Genomic DNA, 12,843 nt, shown 5'->3' on the forward strand with positions numbered 1-12,843 from the left:
CTAAAGGAAGACATTTGTTCCAATGCAGTTGTTAGATTTTGGGGCACTGTCTGAACATAATGTGAATTTCACATTTGCTTATGCGTGATTTCATCTGCAAGAAACCCTAGGTGAATGCAGAAAACTACACCCTGCTGAAGTGAGCCATGGAAGGAATAACAAGCCACTTAGGTAGAGACATCTCACACATCTTCCAGCCATCTCAGCTTACTGCTGTTCTGTGAGCCACACTCTTCCACATCTGGTGTTCCAACTTTCTGTGGATTTCAGTAAGTATCCGTCCACTACTTCACAGTAGCTCAACTTTTCAGTGCCCGCTTCTACAAGAAAACTTGAGGTCTTTTTTCAAGATAAGGTGTTATATTTATTGTAGCATTTATTATTTCCTGACAGTCTAACGTGTAAAACTGTGCTACTGTTTTCACTGATGTTTTTGAGTGTTATGCCTCACCCTATTTTTTCCATAAACCCTGTGGTTTTTCTTATGCAATTTCACATAGTATAGTGATTTTTTTGGAGTGTGTACATTGCATTATAGCAGAACTGCTTTGGTCCATAGTATGAATGTACCATAACTTCTGTATTTTTAAATTTTCTAGGTTTTCTTTAACTGCAAAATACATTATATATATTAAAGGACACATAAAATAAGTATGTCTTAAAGAATAATAATACAGCAACAAATACCTGCTTTTAACTACCATCCAGCTTTAGAAATAGGAAATTATGAATACTAGCTGGGTAAGTGGCTCATGCCTGTAATCCTAACTACTTGCGAGGCTGAGCAGGGAGAATCACTTGAGACCAGGTGTTTAAGACCAGCGTGGTCATCATAGTGAGATCCTGTCTCTAAATTTTTTTAAATTGAGTGAGCATGATGGCACATGCCTGTAGTCCTAGTACTTGGCAGGCCAAGGCAGGAGGATCTCTTGGGCGGCCAAGGCAGGAGAATCTCTTGAGCCCAGGAAGTCGAGATTACAGTGAACTATGATTATACCACCGCGCTCTACCCTGGACAACAGAGTGAGACCCTATTTCTAAAAATAAATCAGAAAAGAAATTATGAATACCTTTGAACTTCCCTACGTTCTTCTAACTGATCGTTTTATACTTTTTTGTATACCTGGAATATTTTATGGTAAAATTTAAAAAGTATTAACACTCCTTTACCCCCAGCTGGTCTTCCTAATGTTGATTCCCCAGCTAACTGCCCTGCCTTTCTGCAAGTGTACACATAGCGTGCACACACTACTTGGGGGGAAGAATAATTTGTAAGTAGGTAGATTTCTGTTTAAGATTAATTTATATTGGGTTTATCTCTTAATTTTTTTTAAGAGACAGAGTAGCTAGAACTACAGGGCATGCCATCACACCTGTAATTAAAAACAGTTTTTGTTGAAGGGACGGGTTCTTGCAATGTTGCCCAGGCTGGTCTCAAACTTCTAGTTTCTAATAGTCTTCCCAAAGTGCCGGGATTATAGGCATGAGCCACCAGACCTGGCCAGTCATTGTTTTTTTTTAATAACAGCTTTATTGAGATCTGAGCCATATAATGTAAATTTACCCTTTTGCAGTGTAAAATTCAGTGGATTTTAAAAACTATATATTTATAAAGTTGTACAACAATTACCATGTGTAGAAAATTTTCATCAGTATGTTGAAAATGGATTTTCTAGATTAGGTCTAAAGAAAAAGCTATTTCCTAAGAAACATTTCATGAATTAAGGTGGTTGTTTCCTTTCTAGCATCTCAACTTCAGTTAGGAACGCATGGAACTTATCTCCATAGATTTTGTTGTCAGTTTGAAAGCTCCAGTGAAAACTCCCTATTTAGTGAAGTGTGCAAGCTTTGGCTCCGCTTGTGTATTCACGGTGATTGTGTTCAGAAGGACTTTGACAATCTTGATCTAGCCCAGCTCCTTTTCTTTTTTTTCTAAAGCTTGGAATTATAGACAAATTTTGTTTCCTTTTTACTTCTGGAAAGAAGAATTTTATGGTTTCTCCACTGAAGCAACAGAATTGCCATATGAATCAGGAATATCATTTCAAACAAAGCCAATGCCCTTTTTCTGAAAGTAGCTCTAAGGAAGTCACTAGAAACTTATGTAGCCTCCCTTATGTCAACTTAAGAAGAACTTACCTTAATATCTCAAAACTCTTAAACATCCCATATGGCCTACTCTTCCCAAAAAAGCATGTTGAACTAGTGGGGTGAAGGAATGATATAGCTTACCTAAAGTCAGCTCTCCAGTTGTTGCATTATTGGATAGAAAGAGTGCCATGGATAATTTAGAATGGCTACTTTATCCTAAACTCTTCGACAGGTTGGAGACAGTATTGGCCTGAGTGGACCCTGGGGCTCACTTTATTAGCAATTATATAGTCGGTAAATAGGAAAGTAAGTGTTTTTGACCTGGAAACATAGAATACTTAAATAATGAAACACTTTTTTGAATTCAGCTGTCTGGCTTTTACTTTTTGCTTAGCTCTTTATAGGTCCCCTACATACAACAGAGTGAGACCCTGACTCAAAAAAAAAAAAAAAAAAAGTACAAGTTGAACCTCCCAAATCCAAATATCTGAAATTTGAAATGTTCCAAAATCTGAAACTTTTTGAGCACTGACATGAAGCCAGTAGAAAATTTCACACCTGATCCTGTAACAGGTCCTGGTTAAAACGCAGTCAAAACTGTGTTGGCTGGGTGCTGTGGCTCAACCTGTAATCCCAGCGCTTTGGGAGGCCGAGGCAAGAGGATTGCCTGAGCCCAGGGGTTCGAAACCAACCTGGGCAACTTGGTGAGACCTCGTCTCTAAAGTAAATCACAAAAGCTAGTCGGACATGGTGGTGTGCATATGTAGTTCCAGCTACTTGGAAGGCAGAGGTGGAAGAATTGCCTATGCCCAGCAGGTCGAGGCTGCAGTGACTGTGAGTGTGCCATTGCACTCCAGCCTGGGCGACAAGGGTGAGACTTCAACTCAAAACAAAACAAAAAACTTTGTGTTATGCATCAAATTATTTGTGTTATGCATCAAATTATTTAAGATATTGTATAGGCTGAACACAGTGGTTCATGCCTGTAATCCCAGTACTTTAGTAGGCCGAGGTGGGAGGATTGCTTTAGGCCAGGAGTTTGAGACCAGCCTGGGCAACAGAGCCAGACCTTGTCTCTACCCAAAAAACCCAAAAACGAAGAACAAATTAGCCAGGTGTGGTGTGGCGCATGCCTGTGGTCCCAGCTAATTGGGAGACTGAGGTGGAAGGATGATCTGAGCCCTGGAGCTTGAGGCTGCATTGAGCTGCAAGCATGTCACTGTACTCCAGCCTGGGCAACAGACTAAGACCACAACTCAAAAAATTGTAAAATAAAATTTTAAAAAATTTTAAAAGTAAAATATTGTATAAAATTACTTTCAGATATGTGTATAAGGTGTTTATAAAACATAAATGAGTTGCATATTTAGACTTGGATCCCATCCCCAAGATATTTTATTATGAATATGCAAATATTCCAAAATCTAAAAGAGTCTGAAATCCAAAACACTTCTGGTCCCAAGCATTTTGGATAAGGGATACTCAGCTTGTGTAAAATATTTCTATCCCAGGAAGATCATTAATTCTCCCTCCCAATCAATCCCCCCAACTGTGATTCTCATTTCTTTCACCATAGATTAATTTGTCTGTTTTAGAACTTTATGTAAATTGAATCATTTAGTTTGTACTGTTGTGTTTGGCTTGTTTGGCTTACCATAATGATTTTAAGATTCATTTCTCTTGTTACTTAGATCAGGAGTATACCACAATTTGTCTGTTCTATTTTGGTTTTTGTAGACATTTTTGAAATGTCTCTTGGCTTATAGAAGGGAGTGGATTGTAAATTTTCTCATTCAGATATTTAATAAAGGAGCATTGGTTGTCTTGTTTACAAAGGAGAAAATATTTTGTTTGAAGTGAAGAATAAAGGACAGGGCCAAGAACTATAAAATCTTTACCAGTATTTTAGGAATGTCTGTCTATAGGAAGCAGATGGAAGATTGTCCCGTTCTCCCTCCACACTGTTAAACCAGATGGGAAAAGTCTTGCATGAGAGCACCAAGTTCAGTGGTACTGAGACCCAAATGCTGTGAGGAATGTAGAATTGGGAATATGGCAAATCTTTAGGGTGTCTTATTTCTCACATTTTATTCCTTCCCCCTCAAGAATTGGCCACATCTTGTATGATGTGGTATTTGTAAAACATAGAATGATAGGGTTCTAGGACTGAGTTCTAGGTTTCTAGATCTTCCTTGGCATGATAACTAAGACCTTTAAGTAAGAATTTCCAGTAACAATACATTACATGATTTTAATGCTTTTAACTTATACAAGTTTTTTTTTTAAGTCAGAGTCTCACTGTTGCCCAGCCTGGAGTGCCCAGCCTCAACCTGTTGGGCTCAGGTGATCCTTTCGCCTCAGCTTTCCAAGTAACTGGAATCACAGGTGTGTGCCACTGCGCCCAGATAATTTTTTGATTTATTGTAGAGACAAGGTCTTGCCGACACTTGGGCTCAGGCAATACTCTCACCTCTGCCTCCCAGTGTACTGGGATTACAGGTGTGAGCTGTTACGCCCAGCTACAATTTTATTTCTAAAATGATTTTTCTTGGGATTTATTTCAAAACATAAAACATCAGAATGTTCTGTTTTGTTTTGTTTTTGGTCTCTAACACTTTGTCAAAAACTCACACTTGCTTATGTTATTTGAGTGGGTACGATAAGTTTCAGTTGGTAACATTTGCTTCTATAAAGTTTTGTTTTCTTGTGTTACTTAATAAAAAAAATCATTTATATCTTATATTTAAGTGACTGCATTTATTTTCTATTTATGAAGAGACTGTTTGATGAGATAAAAATGTTAAATTAGTGACATGGATGATAGTAGACCTGTTTTAGCCCCAGCATTACATTTATTTCTGTGTTTTGGTTTTTGTCCCATAGTATGGAGAAAAATCTTTTCTCACAGTCAAATTATAAATGGTAACAGATTTTCTTTAACAGTTCACATTACCATCTCAGTATTTTCAGTTTCAGTTGATTCAAAACCTAAAGACATTTTGTTTCAAGGTTGAATTGACAAAATCCTACAACTGCTCACATTTCCTTTTCATAAATCTCATGTCAGACAAGAAACATCCAAAACTTGATATTATCAATGGAATGTTGCACATTCCATTTACTTATTTATTACATCACAGTGAGAGCATACTTCAGCAGATGTGCCTAGCCTTAGCTAGCATTTACTTGAATGTGGAATGTGTATACTTGAGTATTGTTCATGCTAGACAGAAGCAGACCTGATATATTAGAAAACACTCAGTACAGACTGGGCATAGTGGCTCATGCCTGGAATCCCAGCTCTTTGGGAGACCAAGGCAAGAGGATCTCTTGAGCTCAGGAGTTAGAGACCAGCTTAGGAAACATGGGAGACCTCATCTCCACTAAAAAATAAAAGAATTAGCCAGGCGTGGTGGCATGCACCTGTAGTTCTAGCTACTTGGGAGGCTGAGGACCTGAACCCAGGAGGTCGAGGCTGTAGTGAGCCATGATCGAGCCACTGCACTCCGTCTGGTGGGTGACAGAGTGAGAACCTGACTCAAAGAAACAAAACAAAATACTCAGTACAGAGCTAAATCTTAAACTGTTTATCAGAAGTTCAACTGTATTCCCAAAGGTGAAAGGAAAAGCTTTATTCTAAGGGCTGCATGAAAAATGAATTACCTCGGCAGCACAGGTTAACTCATTGGTGTTTTTTTTTCCTTTCTGCCCCCTTACCCCAATTTTTTTCACTGTTCCCCCAGCTTTAAAGCAAAAGTCTAAAGAGTTTTGCTCTATTCCTTAAGTGGGGATAAAATAAAATACTGTTTTCTTCATGGGCCCCCATCACTTTTCAGGAGGCTCTGCTGTTATTCTTGAGATAACTTGGGAGGTGGGAGGAGAAATATGCATATTATGAAGTCCATAGAATGGATAAGTGGAGATGATGCTGGATTTGGACTCACCTTTATATATAATCTCATAATACTCTTGGCATACTGTAGAAGACAGTGCCCGCTGAGGAAGTGGTATGGCGCAGGAACAGTTTGGATATTGGCTGGATGTTCTACCTCTGATTCTAGGTTTGTCTACAAGTAAGAGACATTTTCAAAATTCTTATCTTCATTAAGGAAGAAGAAATGAGAATTACTGATTTTTTAAAATGTGTGCTTTATATAACTGCCCAAGATTTTTTCAGGTAGTCTAAAATTAATTGCAGACCAGCGGGGCTTAGTGGCTCAGCCTGTAATCCCAGCACTTTGAGAGGCCAAAGCAAGTGGATTGCCTAAGCCCGCGGATTCAAGACCAGCCAGGGCAACTTGGCAAGACCTTGTCTCTACAGTAAATCAAAAAGTAGCCGGATGTGGTAGCTCGCACCTGTAGTTCTGGCTACTTGGTTGAGGCGGAAGGATTATTGGAGCCCAGCAGGTCGACGCTGGGGTGGCCGTGAGTGTGCCACTGTACTCCAGCCTGGGCAATAGAGTGAGACTCCAACTAAAATAATAATAATAATAATAATTAATTGCAGACCAGTAGAACAGGCTGAAGAAGCAAGACCCTATTCTCTTTTTATAAGCTTTAAAAACAGAAGATAATAGTTGGATTCCAGCCTGTCTAAAAATACTCATTTGTATTCTGAATTACAGCAGGTAACTAATGATTGTGAACAGACATTAAATGGCTTGGTTCAGGATGTTTATAAATGCTGGAGATATAATAATGTGCAGTAATACACAATATTAACAAGGTAAGAGTTACAGGAAGATGTTCTCTCAGATACAGGATTTGCATATGTATCATTATATAATATGTAATAAGTCTTCCCACTGAGTCAAGTAGTCTGTTTCTGAGATGGGTAAAAACTGCACTCAGAGCTGAGGAACTTTTAAATTGTTGTTTTTGTTTTAACTTTGAATTAATAATAAAAAAACATTTTGAGTTAATGTTTTATTTTTATTAATTTTGTTTTAAAACATTTTATGATCTCAATAAATACACATTATATACTTCTACCTTTGTTTAGGTAATCTCCTTTAGTAGGAGAGCAGAGGTTTGGGAATCGGGAAACACTTCTAGTCCCTCCTGTATCAGATTAATGCTATTAGGGATAACTTCTCTATCTTGGACCTATTCCCTCCCTCCCTCCCCCCTCTCTCCCTCTCTCCCTCTTTTCCAAGTGGAAGTCTTATTCTGTTACCTAGGGTGGAGTGCAGTGGCATGATTATAGCCACCACATTCTTGACTTCCTGGGTTCAGGCAATCCTTCTACCTCAGCCTTCCAAATAGCTGGAACTACAGGTGTGCACCAGTATGCCTGGCTAAATTTTTAATTTATTATAGAGCTTGATCTCAAACCCTTGGGCTCAGGCAATCGTCTCGCCTCTGCCTCCCATAGTGCTGGGGTTACAGGCATGAGCCGCTGCACCCAGCTGGACCCGTTTTCTTTCTTTTTTTTTTGAGTTGGAGTCTCACTCGGTCGCCCAGACTGGAGTGCAGTGGCCGCTCCTGGCCACCACAACCTCAACCTGCTGGGCTCCGGCGATCCTTCCGCCTCAGCCTTCCAAGTAGCTGGAACTACAGGCGTGCGCTACCACGCCCTCCTAGTTTTTTTGATTTATTTTGGAGATGAGGTCTCGCCAAGTTGCCCAGGCGAGTCTCGAACCCGCAGGCTCAGGCAATCCACTCACCTCAGCCTCCCAAAGGCGCGGGATTACAGGCTGAGCCACCGAGCCCAACTTGGACCCGTTTTCTTATCTGTAAAGCCGTAGATCCACGCTGCTCAATAAGGGGGCCGCCAGCCACAAGTGATTATTGACCCTTTGAAATGTGCTAATACAAATTAAGATGTGCTGTCAGTGTAAGATACACCAGGTTTTAAAGACTTAGTAAAAATATAAGCATGTAAAATCTCATTGCTCATTTATTTATTTACATTAATTATATTGTTGGGACGATAATATCTTGGATGTATGATTAGGTTAAATATTAAATTTTATTTCACTTATTTCTCTTTTTAAAATGTGACTGCTAGAAAATTTAAAATTTCGTATGTTCTAAATTTTTACTAGATAGTGCTGGTCTGGGTGGTATTTCCTAAAGTGACTTACGAAATATTTATAAGTGCTCAAAGAAACTCAGTTTGGAAGAGGAGTACTATTCAGGAGATATTTTGCAGTGATATAAATGTTCCATATCTACACTGTCCAGTAGAGTCACTATTTGCCACTGGTGGCTGTTGAGCACTTAAAATGTGACTGGTTATGAAATGTGAAAAATTGAAATGTGGGGAAAAGGAACTGAATTTTACATTTTATTTAATTCATTTAGCTTTACATTTAAGTAGCAATTTATGGTTCGTGGCTGATGTACAGGGGCAGTGCCAATCTAGAGGATTTATGGAGTTGTTTTATTCAAAGACTTGTGTATCAGGACTTGTTTACTCATATTGCAGACTTATTAGCTATTTTAACATAAGACTACATAGTTTGATTATGAGTAATAATAAATGATCAGTAACAATGATACCATTTATTGAGGACCTGTTATGTCACAGGTGTTGTATAAGTACGAGATACAGGACTTGCATGATATATTATTTTCTGAACACTTAACTATTGCTTATATTTTGTAATATGCTTAATGCTTTGTGGATTCCAAGACACTATGTGGGCTTACCATGTTTTCTCGAAGTCTGCTTTCTTTCCTTTCCTTATGAAGGCCCTTTGTAAGAGCCAGGCTCCTTTTGAAAAATTTGAACAATGTGCCACTTTGTTAAAGGGTTTTCTCTTGAAAAGGAAATCCATGCTTTTTAACAGATGACTATGATGGTGAAGATTTTTGGGAAACTTTTGAAGTTAAACTTAAGCTTTTGGCTTTAAAATATATACATATTGTGCAACCCACTTACGGGTCCCCTCTCGCTGCCAAGAGCTTTCCTGTCTCCTAATAAACTGACTGACTTTAAAAAGAATGTGTGTGTGTGTGTGTGTGTGTGTGTGTAATGTATTTATTTTTAGCAACAAGATAAGAACCTAAGCTTTTGGCTTTAAAAGACATATATGAGGAGACCCCCAAAAACCCAGAATTATCTCTTGGAGAGTGGGCCCCCGGTAGTACAGGCTTCCCTTGCTAGGTAAATGTTCTAGGAACCCAGCAACATCAGTATTCCAACTTGTGTTATTCTGAGAGACTACGTTCGGCTTCAGTGAAGTTTTTTTTTGGACATTCTTTCAACACGTTTCCCCATTTCATGATGAGTGATTTACAAGTGTACCTACCCACACTGCGCTGAGTGTTCAGCAGTTTTTGACCCAGTATAGTATGACCCCTGCGCCCCACCTCGCTATTCCCCTGATCTTGCTCCAAGTGATTTTTTTTGTTTCCTGATGAAAAAAGTTCTTAAAGGGAAACATTTTGCCAATGTGGAAGAGGTGAAACAAAAAATGGCAGAAGCACTGAAAAGCATCCAAATTCATGAGTTCAAAAACTATTTTGAGCAGTGGAAAAAGCATCTTTATAGGTGTATTGCATCAAATAGAGAGACTTTAAAGGTGACTAAAGTTTAAACGTAAGAATAAATGCAAAAATTTTTACAAAAATAAATCCAGGATTTTTTTGGGAGAGGGTCTCCCTTCTACATCCTAGTATCATGCAGTTTTATTAATTAATTAATTAATTATTGCTTTGCAGTGAAGAACTGAATGTCATCATGTCTGGAATCAAGCGAACAATCAAAGAAACCGATCCTGATTACGAGGATGTATCTGTGGCCCTTCCAAATAAGCGGCATAAAGCAATTGAGAATTCAGGTAGAAACTGGCCTATCTTAAGAAACTATTTCTTTATTGACATAAGCCTCCACTATAAGATTCATAGGAACTGAAATGAAATGAATTTGCACTGTTGTATATAATTTGCAGGAGTTTGAGAGAGATTAGCTAAATGCTCTGTTGAATAGTGATACATCACATGTGGCCCAAAAGGCAGAGGATGATCTGGCAGGAACATGATCAGGTAGATGGTGAAAGCATCGGTAATGAGACAGGCTATGAGTTTTAGCTATCATTGTTAGGTAGAATCATAAAGTCTGTGATATGTGTACTGTAGTGTAGTATAATCATTTGAGATGATTATAGATAATACATGAATTAAAGGTTTTTATTTTAGTAACTGCATATTATTTTAAAGTGTATAAGAAAGAAAATGATGTCATCAAACTTGCAGTTTCTTGACTACTATTGCTTAAGAGAAAGCTAAAATTATTTAAAAATATATTTAACCGTGTTAATTAAATATTTTACATGGTTCTCAGATGTGGTAGGTCTCTTGAAGGTGATATGTAAGTGTTGCAAATTTGCAAAACATCTGTCTAGTCCAACTCCTGCACTTAGCTGCTAGTGAACCTAGCAGGTTAAATTACTTGCCCAACATCATATAGTTAGTTGAAGAGTAAGTCATCAACTATATATCTGTAGGTTCTCAGAAAGTCTTAAGCTATCCAAAAAAATTGGTAAATTTTTGTTGCTGAGTTATTGCTGAATTTCATTTATGTCTACATATGTAATCTACATAAGTTAATACTTTTAGCAGGGTAAAGAAGGTGTCAAAGTCTTAGCTAAGGTATTGCAGTTTTGCAAAATTAAAATTCTTAGAGTGTAAGCAGTGAAGAAAATTCCTATCTCTGTTAAGTGCAGTCAAGTCATACATACCCCAGAAAGCCCATGTGGGGGATGGGGAAAATGGTCACATTTAATCCCAAATAATGAAAACATGTCACTGCAACTTTTTCTATTCATTCCATTGTAATTTATTTGTGAGGAAATATCATTTTCTTTCAATAACAAGTCAAACAAGTATGAAAGTATCAAGTAACTTAAATCAGTTACTCAAAAGCTTCACACTTTTTAAAAAATAAAGACAAGAACAGGGAAAAGTTGTTTTAGTAACACTAATGACAGTTTAATTGGAATGTTAGTCCCTGAATCCCCCCCATTCATGCAGGAACAATGTTGTTTTTTACTGAACGGCAGTATGCTTTTCAGGTTTGTATCTGTACTCTACCTAATTCTAACCTTTTTTTGTTTTGTTTTGTTTTTGTTTTTGTTTTGAGTTGGAGTCTCACTATGTCGCCCAGACTGGAGTGCAGTGGCCGCTCCCGGCCACCGCAGCCTTGACCTGCTGGGCTCTGGCGATCCTTCCACCTCAGCTTTTCAAGTAGCTGGAACTACAGGCATGCGCTACCATGCCCGGCTAATTTTTTTTTTTTTTTTTATTTATTGTAGAGATGAGGTCTCGCCAAGTTGCCCAGGTGGGTCTCAAACCCGCGGGCTCAGGCAATCCACTCACCTCAGCCTCCTAAAGCACAGGATTACAGGCTGAGCCACCAAGCCCGGCTCTAATTTTTTTTTAATTACAAAATTTTTCTCAAAGAAGATTTGGTGGAATGCTTCCCTTTATTTATATTACTTTGTTTTATGTCTTGTTTTTGTTTTTACTTATTCTGTGAAAGAGACTTAGAAGTGTTTTTTCTGAGGAGTTTAGAATAAAACAATCCTCAGTGATCATAATGTCTGATTCTCAGCATCTACTAAAAGTATCTGCTGGGGCAACCCTTTCAGGTCCCTTCCCACTGTGGTAGCTTTTCTGTCCTCTCAATAATTCCTGCTAAAATAAAATAAAAATATCTGCTGGCTTACATATATGAGGTATATATAAACCTTTTATTCAGATGTTTATATGTATGTATATATGTAACCTAGTACTTCTAGGAAAAATTTTTTTCCTCATATATGAGATACATGTCAGTCAGTTGCCCTCTGTGCAGACATATCCATAAGAATGCTAATACCATTACAAATTTAAAATTGCTAACCTAATGGCATATTTTATGGGGAGAAAATGACACAGGTGTCATCAAGGATCAAAATATTCCCCTTAGTTTTTCATATACTCCAAAGCATGGATGCTGATTTTTTTGCAAAATCCCATGTTTGTTTTTCAAGTAGTCATTTGACTCTTCTTTTGTTCTCTTGTGTCAGGCCACATTTTGTATTTTGATGTTTTTAACTTTTTGAGTTGTATGTTGCTTTGAGTAGTCATTGTCTAAATATTGTTGCCTTCAGAGGCATTTTTTTTCCTTTTGAATTCTCTTTGCTCATTCCTTTAGGTAGTTTGATCAGAAACTGTGGAATTTCTACCTAGAGCCTTGTCTACAGAAGGAAACTTCTGCCTTTTTATGAACGGCTCTAGTGTCACACACTACCTCCCCTCCAGCTAACTATTGACTTTTGTTCTTTGGGGGCTGTGGGTTTTCATCAGTCCCAGATATTTCTTTCAGAATCTTCATGGGTTTCTTTTTCTTTTTTCGTTCTTCCTTTTTTGGTAATTGTATTTCAATATAATTTTGAGCAGAAAAATTACAAAAGAGCGTGTCCCATCCAGATTATTTTGCTATTTGCTTACATTTTGCCTCTTTTGGTTTGTCATTCTTCTCCATGTCCCCACACGAAAGCGCACATTTGTGTATGCATACATGCAGATAGGTACACAGTGTTTTTTTCTTTCTTAACCATTGGAGAATAAATTGGACACCTGTAAACACTTCTGCATAATTTTTTTTGAGTTGGAGTCTCATCTCACTCTGTTGCCCAGGCTGGAGTGCAGTGGCATGCTTACAGCCACCATAGCCTCGACCTCCTGAGCTCAGGGGATCCTCTTCCTCAACCTTCCTATTAGCTAGGCATGCGCTACCATCCCCAGCTAATTTTTTTGATT

General features: G+C 38.1%; 1 protein-coding gene across 3 annotated transcripts in view; it reads left to right on the forward strand.

The window, feature by feature from the left end:
* The first annotated feature begins 206 nt into the window (after positions 1 to 206).
* Positions 207 to 12,843, forward strand: part of YEATS2 (YEATS domain containing 2) — a 94,701-nt gene continuing 82,064 nt past the window's right edge. For 2 of the 3 annotated variants that reach the window (XM_021718879.1, XM_021718881.1), the window contains exon 1: positions 9,765 to 9,878. In XM_021718879.1, the coding sequence (XP_021574554.1) occupies positions 9,779 to 9,878 (100 nt within the window). In that variant the 5' untranslated portion in view covers positions 9,765 to 9,778. Of the gene's footprint in view, positions 270 to 9,759; positions 9,879 to 12,843 lie in introns of those variants that run through there. The other variant, XM_021718880.1, reaches the window with a different exon arrangement.

Source organism: Carlito syrichta, unplaced genomic scaffold, assembly GCF_000164805.1.
Source record: "Carlito syrichta isolate Samal-C Ts95f unplaced genomic scaffold, Tarsius_syrichta-2.0.1 Scaffold313936, whole genome shotgun sequence".
NCBI lineage: Eukaryota > Metazoa > Chordata > Mammalia > Primates > Tarsiidae > Carlito > Carlito syrichta.